General features: G+C 43.4%; 1 protein-coding gene across 2 annotated transcripts in view; it reads left to right on the top strand.

The window, feature by feature from the left end:
• Positions 1-521: 521 nt before the first annotated feature.
• RETREG1 (reticulophagy regulator 1) overlaps positions 522-20,687 on the top strand; it is a 128,511-nt gene continuing 108,345 nt past the window's right edge. Inside the window, exon 1 of one of the 2 annotated variants that reach the window (XM_034761569.1) lies at positions 522-643. Coding sequence is in view for 1 of the 2 variants with exons in the window: in XM_034761568.1 (XP_034617459.1) it covers positions 1,370-1,647 (278 nt within the window). In the remaining variant the exon portion in view is untranslated. Of the gene's footprint in view, positions 644-1,354; positions 1,648-20,687 lie in introns of those variants that run through there. The other variant, XM_034761568.1, reaches the window with a different exon arrangement.

Genomic DNA, 20,687 nt, shown 5'->3' with positions numbered 1-20,687 from the left:
TGCAAGCCTCCTTCAAAGAGGATTGCATCCTGCTCTCCAGAATGGAGGCTCCAACAACCTCCACCAATTCTGGACCCTACACTTCTCTACTGGCCTTCACCAGACCACGGTGCAACGCAGTCTGAAGGTCCAACCTCTCCTAATTTCCCCCACACCAAAGTGAATAACAACACAAGCTGAACCCTAGAAGAAGTGACTCCTGTCCCATCTACATGCTGCTCTGCCCCCACCAACATGATGGGCTGGTACCCAATACCAATAGTTTTCTGTGCCTAATGCCAAGACACATTAAGAGGACCTAGAGCTGCCAGCGCAGCCTGGATGGTGCAGAGCAAATGAGCCCAGTCAATGGTGGCATATGAGGCACATATTACACAATATTTCTATCCCTAACAAATGTATAATTTAATAGCTCTTGCAAGCTTACCCTTTAAGAAGCAGTAGACCAACCCAGGAGCTGGAGCCATCACTGACTATTGGCTCCTCCTGCAGCTACGCAGGGCCCGCCCCACGGGGCAGGGCAGGAGCAGCACAGGGCGCAGCCCCCCCTCAGTCTGAGTTTAACTGCTGCAATCCTCTCCTGAGACCTCCCTGCGGTTAGCACACCACCACCCTTACGAAGTGGCTGAAGGCCGAGGGTGTGGTAAGTTGCCATGGTAACAAACCAGTTTTGTGAGGCACGCGCTTAGCCCTACCCCGGCACGAGCCTCACCCAGCGCGACCATCTGCCAACTTTCTGGCCTTGCAGTTCCCTGGCGGTGCCCAGAGCTGTGACACTTCCATCCAACCGCAGTCTGCCCTTACATCCGGCTCGGTCTGTCACTTCAATAACAGCGCATCTGCACAGCGCTCTCGGTAGCTTTGGGGCCCTCGGGCTCGGCTGTGCCTAGCGCCCGGGCTCAGGGGCCGCCCCGAGGGGAGCCCCCTTCCTCCCCGCTCCCCGGGCCCCGCTCCCAAGCCACGGAACCCAACCGGGCAGCTTCCCCGCGGCCTCCCGCTCCCATCCCGATCCAGGCGGCAGCGGGCTTCAGGAAGCAGATTTATGACACAATCGCTCCCCTGGTGACGGCGGCACCGTTACCCTGCTCCGGGCGGAGCCGGAGAGACACACACTGGGACTGGGCATTGCGGCCGGCAACGGCGACGAAACGCTTCAGCTGCGCGCGCGCCCCTCCCGGCACCTGCCTCGCGCAAGCCCCCCCGGCTCCTCCCCCCTGCGGTGACAACGGCTACCGGCCCCGCGGTGACGTCAGCCGGTGCCTGGCAGAGGGAGCCGCTGTGCGCGCGGAGCCCACCCCCGCCTCTCCCCGGGGCGCCGCGCCCTCGCCCCGCCCCCTCCCAGCTCGCGCCCAGCAACCGCCACCGAGACATGGCGAGTGCGGGGTCGCCGCGGCAGCAGCAGGGCGCAGAGGCGGGCGGCGGCTGGGAGGTCCCCGGGGCTCGGAGCGCGGCGGCTGGGAGGCTCCAGCAGCAGCCGCCGGTGCCAGCGGCCGGAGATGAAGAGCCGGAGCAGGTGTCAGGCGGGGCCGCGTCCGCACTGCTCGGGGAGACCGGGCTGGCGCTGGGCGGCTGCATCGCGGCTGCTCTGAGCTGGGAGAGGCCGCTCCGCAGCCTGGGCGGGTTCGTCTGCGCCAACCTGCTGTTCTGGTGAGAGAGCCTGGGGGCGATGCCCCGCCCGGCCCCGGGAGAGACCCGACCCCCCCCTCCCCCCGCTCGGAAAGAGCTGCTCCCCCTCTGCAAACCTAGACCGCACCGCGCTCCCCTGCAGACCTTCCCCGGGAGCAGAGCCTGTGCCCGGTGCACCCTGTTTTCCGTTCTCTATGGGAGAGACCCCCATGCACCTCCTCCCCTTATTCTCCCCCACCCCATGAGGACAGTCTGCCCCCTTTCCATTCCTCTCCCCAATACACCTTATTCCCTCCCCCTTCCCACGCGGGAGACCCACCCCACTCTGCCCCTCCTGCCCTTGGGAGAGACCCCAGCCTTTCCTTAATATCGCCATGATATCCAAGGGAGAGATTCCTCAGCACTTTATTCCCTTCCTTTCCCACCTTTCTGTCCAACATCCAGAGCTGAACAGAGTACAATGTTTCCTCCCTGCTTTTGTTTTCATCATTTTTTCCTTTCCCTTCCCTTCCCAACAAATCCATGTTATGGGGATTAGACTCACCCAGGCACCAAATCTCATCTTCTGGGTTTGAAATAAAGGGGGGCACATGAATTCCAACACATTTTGGGGAGGGGAGTGAAGCTCATGAAATTAGACCCCAATCGGGAAATGAGCTCTGCACTGATAAAGTGGTCCACTGATGTGGAGTTGATAGCAAGGGGAATGAGGCCATAGGCATAAAGTTAAGCATATGTGTGTGTTGCAGAATCAGTAGCCTTACTTAAAAGCCTATTGCAGAATAAGGGCTTTCGGTATTTTGTGTCTTGTGCAGAAGCAAGCATATTGTCTGTGCTTGACTCAGTCTTTTCTAGTTGGTTTAGGTCAACTTTGTGTATAAACAAAGATTTATAATTGAAATAGGCATGTTTGCATTGTGTTGCAAAACCACCCCACATGCTCCACCCCCAAATCTTCATAATTTAACTAATTTATTCCCATAGGAATATTCTACACTTTTCTACTTGTGTTTCAAATCTTCTTTGATCCGTGGTTGCACCAGTGCATAAAAAATCCCCACATCTATCACCATATCTTACATGTATTCTGTGTTCATACATCCAGCATCGTATATATACATATATTTCAAGGCTGAATCTTTTAATACAAGTGAGAATAGGGCACCAAATTATGTTTTCTCCCATAGGATCATCCTCTTTCCTCCTCAGTAAGGCATGTAAGAGACAAAGCAAAAAAACAGGTGGATTATTGACAACTGCATTCAGTGCTGTATGACCTTGGAAATGTTCATTTTTTAAATAGTATGCAGACCAAATCATAAGGAAAGAACTTGAGTATTTTCTTAAGCATCACACTACACAGGAAAATATTCTGTTGAATACAAAAATATAGGCCTGTGCTTGTTAATTAACGGGAATGTGGTGTCATTTGCTAATTTGAAAGGAGAGAAATGTTCTAGTGCCAAGGCTAGACTAAAGGGTTCTTTCCTGGCTTACGAGATAGGTGATACATAACTCATTTGAAGCCCAAACACTCCCAATTCAGAACATACATTACTATACTTGCTATAGCAGGTAAGTCTCTTGCATTAAGAAAATAATTATAAAGTTGTGCCATCATTTTCTAGATCTGTCAGATCCAGTTTCTGTAACAATGGTTGCTTACAATCCGGAAGGGCCATAATGCCTTGTTGACCTGTTTTTAACCAAGCTGTATAATAAAATGATGAAGGGTAGTATTGGTAATAGCATTAAAGCTGGTTAGGTTATAAGATAATTATATTAAATTCTGCATTTCAGGTAGAGATGGTTGCATTTGTTTAGAGCATCACAGGGCTTCCCATTTGTCATTGAGTTTGAGCATAACTGAGCATAAGGAATAGTCAGTTAGGATAAGGACATTTGATCTGACCAGATCTGGGTTGAACCTGTAGATTTGTAGATGGGTGCAACCATTGTTACCTCTGCTCCTTTAATTAAAAAATGTTTGTTTGTTTTTTCTGTTGTACTCATGTATACTGTTGGTTTTGATGGTCTTATTGGCAGCTTGCATTCTACTGTATGGCTACTGATATTTAAGTGAAATGGTTCTGTCAGAATTTCTAGTTCATGCTACATTCCTAGTGCCAGAGAGAGCCAGGATGAAGAAAACCTGGCTTTCACTGCAGATCAGTGCTTCTTGGGGCTTCATCCATTTTATTGTGCAGGGGGAATTGAGGGGTGGGGGTAAACTAGGAAAGATTCAGGGGTGTGAATGATAGTTCTACTGGCTATGTAATCCATGGTTAAAGTAGATTGGAACAGGAGGGGGATCTCTCACTGCATCAGCCAAAGGGGTGAGTGGGAAATCCGTTGCCACAACAGCCCAGATGGGGGTGGAGAGGAAGCTGTGGGGAAGCAGTCAGGGAGAATAGTTTAATTCTAGCAGACAATGCTGTGCTTCCCCCACCCGCCCCTCACCTCTGTATGTCATCACACATTTTATATCTGTGTGGAAGGAGTGTGCAGGCAGAGATTGGAAGCAATTGCAGCTCAACTACCATTCTGTTGCCTAGGGGTATAATCCCCACTCCCATTCTTGACCGTATTTTCACAGGGGGTTATTATGTTCACTCTGACTTTGTACAGGGGAGAAGATTTTAGTACGTACTGTTTAGATTGTGGCCTTCTTTTTGTAAACTCTTTGTAGTTTGACCCATTCTTATCTCTATTTTTTATAACCCCATTTTTTGGCGGTGCGGGCTAAGGGACATGCTGGCTGCCGCTTCCAGCAGCTCCCATTAGCCTGGAGCAGCAAACCATGGCCCGTGGGAGCCGCGATCGGCTGGACCTGCGGACGCGGCAGATAAACAAACCGGCCCGGCCCGCCAGGGGCTTTCCTTAAACAAGCGGCATCCCAAGTTTGGGAAACACTGCTGTAGATGAATAAAAATGATGTAAATATCTTTTAATGGGTTTAAATGAGTATTGGACGGTGAGACACTTTATTCTTTTACTTCTCTGAATTTTCTTAAACCAATTAGTTTATATAATACCACTATAGTATATTATCCATTCATTGTGTTTTGTTTCCAATTTTTTTATCCATGCCTATACAGTAGCGTAATTTACAAGTGTAAATGGACTTACATTGTTACATTCAAAAGTTGCTGCTGTTTAGAAACACTGCTCACACAGGCTAAAATTGTTTGTGGCACAGTTAATTTTGCCTCTGCAAATATGCATACTTTTGTTATACATTTTACGGGGGAAGGAATGATTCTGTATATATGTGTGGATATATTGTATTTATTTGTGTGTGTGTGTAAAATCCATCATATTGCTGCAATTATGGCTTACGTTACCTAGAGACATGACAGATAAGGATTTATATGGCTTACAGTCCGCTGTGGGATAAAGTGATCTGCCTCAATGTGACTTTGTGCACTACTCAGAGTGAGCAAGAGTCCATGAAAGTTGTTGACAGTAACACTACATTAAACATTAATTGACATGAGGAAGTATATCTGCATTTACACAGCTTCTATATTGGACAGGGTGGAGGGTGGGTGAGCTGGCTAGACTTCTCAAGAAAAAACAAGTGTAATCTTCTTCTTTGTTTTTTTGTGCTTTGCTTTTTTTTTTTTTTTTGGTCATTATGTGAAGCCTCTTTGCTCATCCCCTGAAAGAGTACAGTGACAGAAATATCGGAAGAGGAAGCAGCAATTCATCATCCATCCGAAGTGTCTGTATGCATGGAGACTATGCTAAGAAAGTTTTTCCACCTGATACCATGAAATCAAACTTACTCCTGGGGGAATTCTGCACCACTTCGCATGTGCAGAATTCGTGTCCCCCATAGAAAAAACAGCTGGAGAGATGCTACAGTTATACCTTTCGCTCACCAGGGGCTGCTATGGCGCCAGGACAGAGGGCAGCCGGCTCACAGGCTGGCTCAGCCGGCTGAAGAGCAGGAGGTGGCAGTGTCTGTGTTCCTCACAGCACTCTGCCTGCAGGGCCAGGTGAGGAGGCACAGGATATGGAGGGACAGACAGAACGGGGCACACAGAGCTGCTGGGGGCTCACATAGACTGGGGTTCAAAAGTGCTCTGGGGGACAGACTGGAGCGGGGGCACAGGAGCTAGTGGGGTGACAGCATTGAGCCAGGGGCTGAGTGGGGGTGCAGGGACACATGGGGAGGAGAGTGGCTGAGTGGGAGTGCAGGACAACCTGGGGATGGGAGGGAGGGGTTAAGGGCCACATGGAGAGGAGGATCCAGGCTCCTTCCCAGCAATTGCTTCTCTCTCCCTCAGCTCCTCCATTACCCCACTCATCCAAACGTCTGCATTGCTTATGAGGGGTGTGGGAATACGTTTCTGTATTGCAGTTTAAATGAATTATTACTCAAAGTTCTGTATTAATATGCCTAGTAAGGAATCTATTTGTCAAAAAACATTTCCTGAACCTTTTTTGTTGTCTGTATTGTTACAGACATACTTGCTGACAGGTATTTTGAAATAAATTACCAAAATAATTAAAACTGACAGGATTGTGTTATTTTGACAAATAAAATATGCAGAATTTTATAAAATTTTTAATTTTTTTGGTGCAGAATTCCCCAAGGAGTACAAATTGTAAGAAACACATATAAAATGCTGAAAGAAATAGCATATATGTCAGGGGAGGGAAAACTACGGCCCGCGGGCAGGATCAGGCCCATCAGAGCTTTCAACCCGGCTCACAGGATTGCCAGCCCCGTGGCGCAGCAGGGCTAAGGCAGGCTCCCTGCCTGCCCTGGCCCCGCGCCACTCCCGGAAGCAGGGATGGGGAAAGTAGGGGAGGCAGAGGGCTCTGTGCACTGTCCTCGCCTGCAGGCACTGCCCCCTACAGCTCCCATTGGCCGGGAATGGGGAGCCGCGGCCAATGGGAGCTTCATGGGTGGTACCTGCAGGTGAGAGCAGCAGGCGGCAGAGCCACCTTCCCCACCCCACCCCCAGGAGCCACTGCCGGACATGCTGGCCACTTCCTGGAGCAGCGTGGGGCCAGGGCAGGCAGGAAGGCTGCCTTAGCCCCGCTGCATGCCGCTGCCACCCTGGAACCGCTCGAGGTAAGTGGCGCTGGGTCGGAGCCTGCACCCTGAACCCCTTGTGTATCCCACACCCTAACCCCCTGCTTGAGCCCCCTCCTGCACTCCAACCCCTTGCCCTGAGCCTCCTAACCCCCTGCTTTGAGCTCCCTGCCCTGATCCCCCTCTTGCACGCCACACACCCTCCCGCACCCCAAACCCTTGCCCTGAGTCCCCTCCTGCACCCCAAACCCTTGCCCTGAGACCCCTCCTGCACCCCAGCCCCTTGTCCTGAGCCCCTTCCTGCACACAACCCCCCTCACACACTCCACACTCCAACCCAGTCTCCCAGCCCTACGTTCATGGCCCTGCATACAATTTCCCCACCCAGATGTGGCCTTCAAGCCAAAAAGTTTGCCCACCCCGATATATGTTGATAAAGTATTTTATATGCATTAAGACTTGTGATTAAAGGAAAGTGGATTCTTCTCCGTATTTGAAATCTTCTAATAATAGTTGTCATATATAGTGCTGACTGTGCAAATATCTCAAAGCAATTTACTAATGATGTTTAGATCTGAACACTCCTGTGAGGTAGGCAGATATTGCTGGGCTAGATTTTCAAATGTGCACGCACACACTGTAAACAACCTCGCTGGTACATGCCTATAGGCAAGTCGCATATACATAAGGATTTGCATGCCTGTATTGGAATGTGCGCACACACTATATGCAGATCTGCTCTTTATTTTAATGTTATGAGGAAGAAACTGAGCTATTTGACCTGGTTGCTAAAGCCCAATTTTTTAGAGAGAGATATGTGCCCTTGCATATGCCCTCATGTAGCATGCTATCTCTTCCTTCTACAAAAGTGCACATACATATTTGAGGAGGGGAATTGCATGTTTCAGTCTGGTATGTACAGTGTCGTTCATAGCTACCCTAGAAAATTTGGTCTTCTATGACTTCCCCATTGTCACCCAGGAAGTTTTTATCAGAGCAGGGAACAGAACCTAGTATCCCAAGTCTCAGGCTATCCTCTAACCACAAAACAACCCTTTCTTTTTGGCCTTGCGTACATGAGGAGATGTTGTGCTTAAACATGATTTGTATCACTTTAGTTAGCTGATGTGATGGTGACCACGACTTTGCAGTTGGTGTAGACAAGAATAAGTCATGTTCAGCATCATGTCAGCTAACTCGACTTTTTAAAAATTGAGCTAAGATTTCCTGGTATAGAGGAGGCTCATCAGAATAAAATCCTCCCTGGCACACATTTTTGTACCAAGGAACCTCCATAGTACTCCTGTATGCAGGAGAGGTAGGTACGTTTGGCTGCTAATGGGATCCTCTTCACTCCTTGCACGCAAGTCTGTATGCTGGCTCTGAATATGCTGTTATGCTTAGGCAGGCCAGAGAGGGGACACTGGATCCACACTTAAGCATAGCTCCCCCAAAGGGTTTAGTGAAGGATAGCATCCTTTATTCCAGTCTGTAGTTAAAAGTAACGGCCGTGGAGGAGCTGCACAATAATCCTGCTGCCTAATCTGGGTTGGGATGGTTGTTTCTCCCCTCCACTCCTTCCCTGTTCAGTTCCTTGCATAAAGATGATGATAGTTTTTGGTGTGATGATAGGGTGTGAATTTCCTCCAAATGATCATCTACATCATTCCCCAGTGCTGATATGTTATCAGATGTTTTTGAATTTCTTGTAACAAATAAATTATATATATATATATGTTCTTTGCTGTGCTTAGTTTAGTTTTAAGCCTAAAAAGAGCAAAGGTCCCAATTTTCAGATCAGTTATTGAAATTGCAAGTAAGTGAATGTAGATAGCTCATTCCTTAACATGTTAATTCAACAAGGACAGCAGTTGTTCAGGTCTGCTTTAGTTTATTTCCTTTCTTACAAATTTGTATTATATGTTTCAAGAACAGTACAACAAATGTATAAAGAGCAAATTGGACAGTCATACCAAAAGAGATTGCACTCTACATGCAAATGTAAATTGGGGGACCTCATATGCCCCTTATTTATTTATGAACAGACATTGTTGTGATAAATCTGGGGTCTGCAGACCAATAATATTCTACAGCTGGTGAAATCAGGAGCTGGTGCTGCAACTCCCCAGGAAGTTTCCCCGTATACATTTTTTGGGGGTAGGGTGGGGGAGTTCTGGAATGGGGACATGGGCTGTGGTAAAGAATAAATTATTTTGATTCAGTTGAAGGTTTATTGGAATCAAGGAAACTTGTGATTTGACTTGGTTGAGATTAACCTTTTGGTTCAAAGTGAGGTTTTATAAGAAGAATTGGTAATCTGTGTATCTGTAGTCCCCATAGTTTGCCAGCCAAGTGACGAGGTCTTCAGACCTCGTCAACAGTGGAACCCCACATTTCCAGTACACACTTTTATAAATTTTGGAGTATGAGAAGATAAATTTCTCATATGTAATTAAGATTAAAACAAAGTTTTTATGTTTAATGTTTATTCCTATGTATTTTATGTTGTATTGTATTTAAAAACTGGAATATATAAAAATCTACTTATTCTCTTTTATATTATCCATCTAGAGCATTGTTTGTAAATCAAGGAAATAAAAGGGCACAAGTAACCTAACTTGTTCATCCATATGTTATGGATAAACCGATGCTTGTGAGAAATGTCTAACAATAAGTCCTGAGTGTGTTTGCTTACACAGTGGCATCTGTATAAAAGGAAGCATTTTGGGGCATTATCACTTATACACCTGATCGCACCCCATATAGAATAGTTTAGGGCTGCAGAGATCAGTTTTTTCACACATGGGTATTTGATTACCACACTCTTGACATGTCTTTATCACCAGTGAAACTGCTGAACCTGCTTCCTCTGCAGTATGAAAAATAATGTCCAGATTTCTTCACTTGACCTGCATTTGTGGCATAGAATTGATGGAATTAAGATTTCTGTCTTTTGAACAGATGCTGCATGTTGGAGTTCCAAAACAATTCTTTGTCTTTAGTAACAGAATACAACTGTTATAATATAATTTTGCCACTTTTAGAGTGGAATGTGTGCTATTTTGCTTTCTACTCTCCCTCTCCTTTCTGTATTTACTGATCCAGTCTTCAGTCCTTTGCTGCTGTCCTATGAACAGTTCATTGTTGGCTGGTGTTTGAGACATGAGTTACCTAATCATCATACAGTTGATCCAACATTTCTGTGTTGCATTTATATTAGATAATCTTATTTTAAAAAATGCATTTTCTTAAGGCTTTTTTAGGATGGCATAATTATTTATAGACAACTGCAAGGATAATTACCTGTCACTTGTGCAAACTGGGTCAGAACTGAAGATCTCTGCATGATATAGGGACTTGGATTTTTTTCAAAATTACTGAACAAAATGTTAGCAGTGCTTTGTGCAACAAATGACTAATTAAATATGTAAATTACTATTTGTGTACAGTAGCTAAATGTGCAGATGCAGTCATGGTCACTGAAGGTTCATCTTATATATGTAACATTGTCAATCAGGTTTTGTATAGTTTGGACATGGCAGTGGCATAGTGATCTTTGTTGATGTATTTGGTTTCTCTCATGACATTTATTAAATGAAGAGGTCATTTTTAGTAAGTGTGAATGTTTTTTGTGAATAGTGCTTGTTTGTTCATTGTAAGATATTATTTTAACAGCATGCAAGTATATCTTTTTTTCACCTAAAACATCTTATGTATATTCTCCCTGCCAGTAAGAATTCATCTTTGCTGCAGTTCATACAATGTGCAGTCTGAAAGGTGTGGGTTAACATTAAAATACCACAAGCGTTTAGCACCCATGCTTAAAAGCTGCAGATCTTCATAAAGACAATCACTCTAAAATTGGTTCTTTTATTTTTTGAATATGCTTGTTTTTATTTCACTTAATCACCTGTTGCATAAACTTGCACACCCTGTGGCTTCCTTTTTAAATTCTTGCACCCCGTGACTTCCTTTTTAAATTCTTTAAATAGTTCTTTGACTTCTAGATTATCCTCAGCTTCAACTAAAATGTCACTCAGAATACAATAGGAAAAATGTTTCATGTATCAAAAAGTAAATAGTCAAATACCTATGGAATATGCATCACTTAATTTAAGAGAACTAATTATAAAAATTGCAATATTGCCATTATTAATTCTTAAATCCAAATTAAACTCTGTATGGTATTATGTTAATGAAATACAAAGTATGCTATTTTTAAACTTTTAATAGCTGTTAAAGCTCCTAGATTCATAGGCATGAAGACCAAAGTTCTCTATTCACAGAACTGATACAGCATAGCCAATGACAGTGCAAGCTTTCACATGTTGCCCTGGAAATGTGCTTCTGCAATGTCCTTCAGAGATCGCATCCAATACCTTGTCTATGAAATGGCCTCTTGCTTACAATGGGTGTCAGAAATGAGTGTAGCCGAATTGGTGTTAAATGTTGTTTAGCTAAGCGTAGACAAGGACAAGTTATGTCCAGTGCTGCTGAAACAGTGTTGACCATGGTTTGTCTTTGGCCATGCTTGGCCACATTACACTGGGGAATTTTACCAGCAATAGCACTGGTGCACAACTTTTTTCAATTCCCAAAGGTAGGCAAAGCCTTGCACTTGAACTATGTTTAACACTAGTTCAGCTACACACATTGCTTTTGTCTGTTGTCAACAATGGAGCATTTTCAAAGTGCAGACAAGGTTTAGAGTTGAGTCCCCATTCCATTTCAGCACTTGACCTTTCTGATGATACGGCCAATCTCTAACCAATTTATACTGTGGCCCATATAATTGAGAGATTATTTCATGGATGGTCTTCCCTCATATTCTTGATAGTACATTATATTTTTTCCTGTTTGTGTTCATGCATCATGCCTGTGCCCAAAACAGCAATTGCATATATAAAAAAATTAATTTTAGGAAAGTAATGTATATTTAGCTTCTCTGAATAATATTTAACTGTGGAAAACAAGGAGAAGCTAATACCGTTTCAGCATCTAGCATTCTGGGGTGTACCACAAGAAATGCTCAGCAGACCACACTTCAGAAAATTTGGACTGTAATTTTAAGATGTAGACACTTGTATACTAGAGGCTGGACTGAAACCACCAACTCACTTCATACAGGTCACTGACAAGCCATTAGATAAGAGTTTCAGTTACTGCTAATCTAGTGGTTTTCTTTGAATTGATTATAAAAGACCAATTATCTGCTTTTATTAGGCAGGATAGCCTCTTTTTAAACATAAATTCCATCTTTCTTTAAAATGTCTATTCTGATCATTTAAGTGGATCTACACGTGACCCTATATTTCTCCTTTTTGTCCCATTTCTTAATTGCTTTCATATGTTTGCATTTGTGTCCAGTGTCTTAAGGTCTAATCTAGGAGGTGGGCAGGCAGTCCCATTAAAGTCTTTCCAAGATAAGTGTCCATATACTCGTCATTGGAATAATCTGATTCTTTCACAAATGTTGTGATGTAGAAACACATCATAATTCTTGAATATATCCTATAAAAATATACCACCGCATGCTACAGTAATTGTGTAAAAAAACAAAAAACAAACAAAAAAAACCCCTACAATTTACAGTGATGATACTCATGTTTTGAACAATTACTGTAATATTTTATGAGGGACATAGGTAATACACATTAAATAGGTAACTGCTATACCTCAAAATAATCTATTGTATCCTACAAGAGACAGCATATTCAGTTGACAGAAGCATGGAAGAGGAGAGTGTTGCAAGGGGTTGCCTTTGTGACATTACTCACCAGCACCACACATGTCAGCAACTCTGTGGAAGGGTTCACAAGGTCATGCTGACCCTGTCAATGTTAATTCACCTGCTTTTCCACACCACGGGGGTTGGAGAGGAAGAATGGGTGGTCAGGTGTTTCAGGCACTCTGGCTTTATGAGCTATGCCATCAGGGAGTATGGCAAGCTTGGAGCAAGTGTAGAATAACAGGTCCTTTCCACCCAGATGGTCCTAACCAATCTGTGTATCCACTGAGATCTGGCTTTAGTGGGAGGAAGCCTTGCTTTTGTTGCGGGGGGGACCACAGCAGCACCCCACCCCCAAAAGAAGAATTTATAGGAAACTTGGAATTTCTGGTCTCTGTGGAAGAGCGGCCAGTGTAGGGAGCAAGAGAGCGCTAGATTAAAAGTAAACTTTTTAGGTAACTAAAATATCAGAATTACAAAAATGTTCAAATGACACTAACAGTAGCTGGCTTCAGTGGGAAATTGAGGGTCCTTGACACCTCAAAGGATTTGGCCCTTACTTAGAAATGGGGCTAAAAGGGCAATACAGAATAATAATAATTTTGTGTGTTAAAATAGAAAGGCAAGAACTTGTAAAAAAGCTTAAATGCAGGATAAAAAGTTTAATTGTGCTTTTCAAGCTTGGTGGGTGGGGGTAGAGAGAAATAAAGGTGACTGAGGCACTGCAGAGCAGATGGGATAGTTTTGGGTGGAGTTCTAGAATGATGTCCTTTTTCCTTTTGAATTAATTTCTCCAAGTCTACAAACGAATAAAAATAAAATACAATGTTTTCAGAGGGGTCGGAGGAAATTAGCTTTAATACAGACCAGAAAAAAAAAAAAATTTGATTTTTAACACGTGGAAGTTGTCAAGTTTGAGTCTTATTTCTGCAACGTGCTATACTCATTTAAAAGCAATAAGTATATAATCTGACCAGGCACAAGAAGCTATTATGGTTTAAGATGCTAAATTTAGAATGTAACAAAGGGATTTGGCAAAGTTTTTTTTTTAATTAAATAATGCACATAATTTAATTTACTTGTTTTGTTTTTGAAAAACCAACTAGCCTTCCCCCTCCCCTCCACCAAACTGAAAAGCAGTTCAAATTTTACAAATCCCGACATTTGTTTTTAAACCCCCTGGATAATTACAGTGATTGCTGTTTTCAAAACAGTCTACAAGACTGACATATTTTGATTAAAATTAATAGAAAATGTTTAAAGTACTTAACATACTATTTGCAATTTTCAAAGTAGACTTTGTATGTACAACTTAAAAAGAAGCCATTACAGTTGGGCTCAGTAAGGTATGTAGTTTTTCTACTAATCGTGTGTGTGTGTTACCTAGTAAATAGCATTTTGTCCTTTTGGTGCTGCTGCATTTTGTCATGTGTGAGTAGTGTTTCTGGACATTTGGAATAGGAGGGTGTTTTTGTATTGATAATCCCTATGAGACTTTAAAAAACCCCAAACGATTATTCAACTAGGATATAACTAGTTTTTCAAACCTTGCAATATTGAACTAAACTTTTGATAAATGTACATGCCAAATGCACATCTAAACACTACAGAGTGAGTCCACCAATCAGTGAAAAATAATGGCTGTAAGAATATAGAGTGGCGTGACATTGTGTATAGGCAAGAATTTGCTGACCGAATGCATCATGGTTAATCCTTGTCTGCATTTAGGACAATTACTTGTTACTGATAATAGATGACAGCAATGGCTGCAACTGAACTGGTGCTGAACACAGCTTAACTGCAAATACCAAACAAAGTATACAGTGGTCTGCATCTTTTCTGAAACAGTGGTTACATTTTGCAAGGATCAAGTGTCTACCTCTTCCTCTCTCAAGTGGAGTTTTGATGCTGTTTTAGAAAGCTTAAAAATCAATTGTACATGGAGAATTTAAATTTTCCTTTAAACTTTTGAGATGCCTATTGGCACAACGTTATTTCATAGCAAACTATTGGGTGCTATAAAATAGTGGCTCTCAACCTTTCCGAACTACTGTACCCCTTTCAGGAGTCTGATTTGTTTTGCATACCCCAAGTTTCACCTCACTTAAAAATTACTTGCTTACAAAATCAGGCATAAAATACAAAAGGGTCACAGTACAGTATTACTGAATCATTGCTTACTTTCTCATTTTTACCATATAATTATAAAATAAAGCAATTGGAATGTAAATATTGTCCTTACATTTCAGTGTATTGTGTATATATAGCAATATAAACAAGTCATTGTCTGTATGAAATTTTAGTTTGTACTGACTTTGCCAGTGATTTTTATATAGTCTGTTGTAAAACTAGACAACTATCTAGTTGAGTTGATGTACCTCCTGGATAGGGTGACCCAACAGCAAGTGTGAAAAATTGGGAAGGGGGTGAGGGGTAATAGGCACCTACAGAAGACAAAGCTCCAAATATCGGGACTGTCCCTATAAAATCCGGACATCTGGTCTCCCTACTCCTGGAAGACCTCTATATACCCCCTGCCCCCAGAGATACATGTATCCCTGGTTAAGAACCACAGATATAAAATATTATTATTCCAAGAATCTGAGAAGATATAGAAAAGCATGGTCTCAACCCTGCGTACAGTAGAACTCAGAGTTACGAACTGACTGCTCAACCACACACCTCAGTTGGAACCAAAAATATGCAATCAGGCAGCAGCAGAGACAAAACAAACCAACCAGTACTTTGTTAAATGTAAACTACTTTAAAAGAAAAAAAAAAAAGTTTGACAAGGTAAGGAAACTGTTTCAGTGCTTGTTTCATTTAAATTAAGGTGGTTAAAAGCAGCATTTTTCTTCTTCAGAGTAAAGTTTCAAAGCTGTATTAAGTCAATATTCAGTTATAAACTTTTGAAAGAATAACCATAACATTTTGTTCAGAGTTATGAACATTTCAGAGTTACGAACAGCCTTCATTCCCGAGGTGTTGTAACTCTGAGTTCTACCATAGTTTAAATTGTGCCTTTTCTATGGACCATGGGGCCTAGAAATAATGTTAAAAAAAGATTATTCTCTTTAGTTTTATTTTTTTTAAACCAACTTCTGACTCTTTCTCCTATTCTTTTACAGAGATTTTTCTCAAGAATAATTGTTATGGGAAGATTTTGCTTTACTATTGCAGTTAGAGTTAACTCATTCAAAAGGGAAGCATTTTTATTCCCATTATTTCTTTATGCCCAAAAGAAAAGGGGAGTAGGGAGGTTAAAAGGCTTAAAATTAATCCAGGGCTGTATGGTGCCATAATTTCCCTGTTTTTCATTCATAGATTCAAAGGCCAAATGGGACTATTGTGATCATCTAGTCAGACCTCCGATATATACAGGCCATAGAATATCCCCAGAATAATTCTTTGAGCAGATTCAGTCTTGATGTAAAGATTTTCAGTGGTGGAGAATCCACGACAACCATTGGTAAATTGTTCCAGTGGTTAATTACCCTCACTGTTGAAAATTTACACCTTGTTTCCAGTCTGAATTTGTCTAGCATCAGCTTCTAACCAATGGTTCATTTTATACCTTTCAATGTTAGATCAAACACCCATTATTAAATATTTCTTCCCCACGAAGGTACTTGTAGACTGTAATCAAGTCACCTTTAAATCATTTTTTTGACTCTTCTCTGAACCCTCTCCAATTTACCAACATCTTTCTTGAATTGTGGACACTAGAATTGGATGCAATATTCCAGCAGTGGCTGCATAAGTGACAAATATATAAGTAAAATAACTTCTCTACTCCTACTTCAGTTTTCCCTGTTAATGCATCCGAGGGTTGCATTAGTCATTTAGGCCACAACATTGCACTTGGGGCCTATGTTCAGCTGATTATTCACCACACCCCCCAAACCTTTTTCAGAGTCACTGCTTTCCAGGATAGTCCCCCATCCTGTAAGTTTGGTGTACATTTTTTGTTTTCTTTGACCTATTATCACGACCGGGACGGGGGCGATCTGACCCATTAGTCCGAAAGTCCAGCTTGCGAGCAGGTCTGTTTGTGCACAGATGCTGGGTGGAGAGCCATACTCATGCCTGGTCCTGGTGAATCTCTGCTATATTAGGTCTCAGGTGGCTGGGTTGGGAGATGTTGCGGGTAATTGTGTGTGGAATCGGGATGGTATCCTTTGTTGATGTGTTTTTTTTTTTTTTTTTAAGGCTTGGTCTGCATTGTTGTAGCCAAATTCTGCATAGGGAAGAAGTGAACACCTATCGTCCTGCTGGTGTTTGCAGCATCACAGATACTATTCAAAAATTGGTTGGCCCTTTCTGTTTGGCCGTTGGACTGGGGATGGTAAGCAGAGGAAAGATGTGTGGATTCCCAACAGGCGTTGTGCCAGAACCAGGCTATGAACTGAGACCCCTGATTGGAGGTGATGCATTCTGGAAGGCCGTAAAGACAGACTACATGGTTAATCCAGAGCTAGGCTGGCCCTTGAGGAGAGGAAAGCGATGAAGTGGGCCATTTTAGTAAATTGGTCATGTCTGTCAAAATTGTTTTAAAATTGTTGGATTCTGGTAATTCTGTAATAAAGTCTAGGGTGATGGCTGCCCAATGTCAAGATGGGGTCTCCAAGACTCCAGGAGACTGCAGGGCTAGTGGTGTGGTGTCTTGGTTCAGGCACAAATATCGCAGGAGGCAATGAATCACTGCATCATCAGGCGCATCCAGGGTCACCAAAAGGAGCAGGATATTAGTCTTTGGGTAATGAAGCACCCCAAATGTCTTGCTAGGGGAATATTGTAGCATAGTTATGGGACTGCAACCCATGAACATAGATACAGTTTCTTACACATGTGACATTTCCTGGGAGTCATGCTGCTGCTGTGGATAATAGCATGTTAATGAAGCAGAATTCCTGAGGCAGAGCATATCAATCTGAGTATAGTGTGGTGACAAGCTGCACTGAGAAAGTTATGGGATTTGAGAATGAAGGTTGGTTCCTGGATGGGGCCTCGTGGGTTGGTACCATATCTTTAGGACAGGGCGTTCGCCTTGCCATTTTTAGGTCTCAGGTGGTAAGTGATAGTAAAATTGAATGTTGAGGAAAAATTGGGCCCACTGAAGCTGCTGTTGGTTTAAGGCTTTCACCTTGTCTAGATTTCCCAGGTTTTTATAGTCAGTGAATACGTGAATGGCTGACAAGCTCCTTCCAGGGAGTGCTGCCATTCTGCAAAGTAGGTTTTTATCTCCAGGAGTTCCTTATCAAATATTTTGTAGCTTAGTTCTTTGGGGGTGAACTTCCACGTCACTGGGAGAGGACAGCCTCAATCACTGTACTGGAGATGTCAGCTTCTACAACAAAGGCAAATGTAATATTGGCATGAGCCAATATGGGTGCTTTAGTAAAGGCAAGTTTTAGCTGATTGAATGCATGCTGGGCCTTGGGAGACCAATGGAATTGGACGTTTTTCTGGAGGAGAGTAGTAAGGGGCTCAGTTTTGTTTTGAAAAGTTCAGGATAAATCATTGATTAAAAATTGGCGAATCCCAAGAAGCATTTCAAGACGCATACTGTGTGGGGAGTTGGCCGATCTTGTATAGCTTGGACCTTGCGTGGGTCTCTCTGGATGGATCCCTTCTGGGGATAAGATGAAGCCCAAGAACTCTGAAGGTCTGATAGAAGGCAGACTTCTCAAGCTTTGCATAAAGGCCATGCTGCCATAAGCATTCCATGACGGTTTGGACATGAGCATTGTGGTGTTCAGGGCAGCTGGAGAAAATCAATATGTTATCTGAGTCCCAGTATGTCTTGGAACACCTTGTTTATAAAATGTTGGAAGTTAGCAAGGGCATTGGTCAAATCGAAGGGTGTTTTGAGATATTCATAGTGACGATAGCAGATTTGGAAGGCAGTCTTCCACTTGTCCTCTGTCCCAATTCACACTAGCTTCTGTGCCTCCTGGAGGTTCAAATTAATGAATATATGGGCAGCCCCCACACAATCCAGCAACTCGGGAATCAAATTGCAGGCAACAACTCCTGATAGTTATCTGATTCAATGCACGGTAATCAACACAGAGTTGGAGACTGCCATCTTTCTTCTTGACAAAAAGTGATGCGCCAGCTCGTGAGGTTGTCTTGCAGATAAACCCTCAAGCCAGGTTCTCCTGGAGGTACTCTTGGAGCACTGTCAGCTCGGGTTCTGATATGGCATAAATTCATGCAGAGAGTATTTTTCCTTCTGGCTGCTGCTCTGTTGGGCAGTCGTAATTCTGATGCAGAAGTAGTTTCCGCATTCTTCTTTTCAAAAACATCATTGTAGTCTTGGTATTTTGAGGGAAGTTCAGATGTAGCTTCAGTGGAAGGTTCTGCCTGGACAGCCACCTCCATCTGAGTCTCTCGAGGTTTGGATGTTGGGACAGCAACCCCTGGTCTCTCCATCAGTGTTGTCCACCGAATTCTGATAGAAAACGGACTTTTTGTGTTTGTCACCAAGTGAGTGGATTGTGGAGGACCAGTCAGGAGATACCAATGATCAGGGGAAAGTATGGTGAATGGATCACATTAAACTGTAACATTTCCCCATGCCCCTGAATTATAGTCTCCAGGGGAGCTGTTTCCTCCGTTATTGGATCAGAAGACAAGGGGGAGCTATCAGGTAATCTCTGTAAGGTCATGAGTGGCCTTAGGTTTCAGGGGAATATGCAGGATCTGGGCTGCCTCTGCATCGATGACTCAGGTGTAGCTTACTGCTTCAATCAGGGCTGGTAAGATGGGATTTTGTAGGGGCACCCCAGGTATGTGCAACTGGAACAGCACCTAGAAGTGGAGAGCCCTTGGGCAGGGCTCTAAGTGCATTCCAGTCAAAACTGAAATGTGAGGGAGCTCTTTTCCCTGACTTCTTGGAGTTCGTAGAGGGAAGGCAGAAATTGAGTGACCTGACTCACCGTAACAGACGCAGAGATGGTGCTGGCGTCGTCGTTCCTTTTTTCTATGGGGACGAGCCATTGATGGCCCACGTCTGCCGGCATTGGTAGAGACCTGCAAATTTGCAGATATCTGCAACATGATTGTGGATGGATGTGTATCCAAATTTTATGTGTAGAGCCCAGCAATCTGCAGATATCTGCTTTAGATCTGTGGACCATGTTTGCAGATCGGATGCGGATACAAATTTTGTATCCGTGCAGGGCTCTATGCATTGGCTTGGCTGGAGGCAGTGGTGAAAAGATCACAGTACCTGGTTTGGAGAGTTACAAGACATCCATTTTTTTCCTCTTCGTTCTAGTAACCGATTGTCTATACGGATGGAAAGATCCACAAGGGCATCCAGACTCATGAGCATCTGTACCTGGGCTAATTTGTCCTTCATTTAGTCTTTCAGGTCCACCAGAACGAGTACCTCTGTGCTGCCTTGTTCCAGTCTGTAATGGCCGTGAGGCAGTGGAATTGCGCAGCACAGGAAGCTACTGTTCCCTGTCCCTGTTGGAGTTTCCTTAGTGTAGTCTCTGCTGTTCAAGCTCGGTGTAGATCATCAGAGTGTACTGACATGCCTTGGAGGAAGACCTCCCAGTTGGACAGTACTGGTCTATTGCACTCCAAGAAGGAGGAGGCACAGTGTAAGGCTTCCCTGAACAGCCGGCTGATAACCAGACTCATCTTTGCACGATTAGTGCTATGGAACTGAGGGGACATCATGTACAGGAGATGGAACTGGTTTATAAAATCTGGGTATCACTGGCGATTATTGTCAAACTGTTCTGGCTGTGGTGTGATGCTGACAAGCCAGATGCCACCTCTTGCCCAGGTTGCAGGCATTAGCTAAGAACTGACAACCTTGTAGCTAGAGACCAGGCAAGTCTCCTGTATGTTAGTTTTGCTCAAAATAGGTGTTAGTCTTATAAGAATGTATTTAGTGTTTAGACTCTATGAAATGCTTGTAAGTTGCTGCATGCATTAATCTCACTTGTAATGTGTATACTCCATGTTACAAGAAAATTTTTGTTTTGCTTTATAACTTTAAAAATTTTTGCCCTGAACTTGTGAATTTAGGCATGGAAATCATTCCCCCTCACCCTCATTCCAAAGGACTATCAAAATCAGATAGGCCATTAAGAATTATTGCAATATAAATGACTGGTTAATGGTCCTATCACACCTTGGAAATACTACATGCAAGGAAGTCCTGTGGGCTTGGAAGATGAATGAAGGAAATAAAACAAAGCCACAGGAAAATTTTCCATCTTTTTGGCCATTTGAACTATGAAGGGCCAGAGACTCTAAACTGAAGCC

This window comes from Trachemys scripta, chromosome 2 (assembly GCF_013100865.1).
Source record: "Trachemys scripta elegans isolate TJP31775 chromosome 2, CAS_Tse_1.0, whole genome shotgun sequence".
NCBI lineage: Eukaryota > Metazoa > Chordata > Testudines > Emydidae > Trachemys > Trachemys scripta.
The sequence above is the reverse complement of the archived record's forward strand: the minus strand, read 5'-3'. Positions and strand labels throughout refer to the sequence as shown.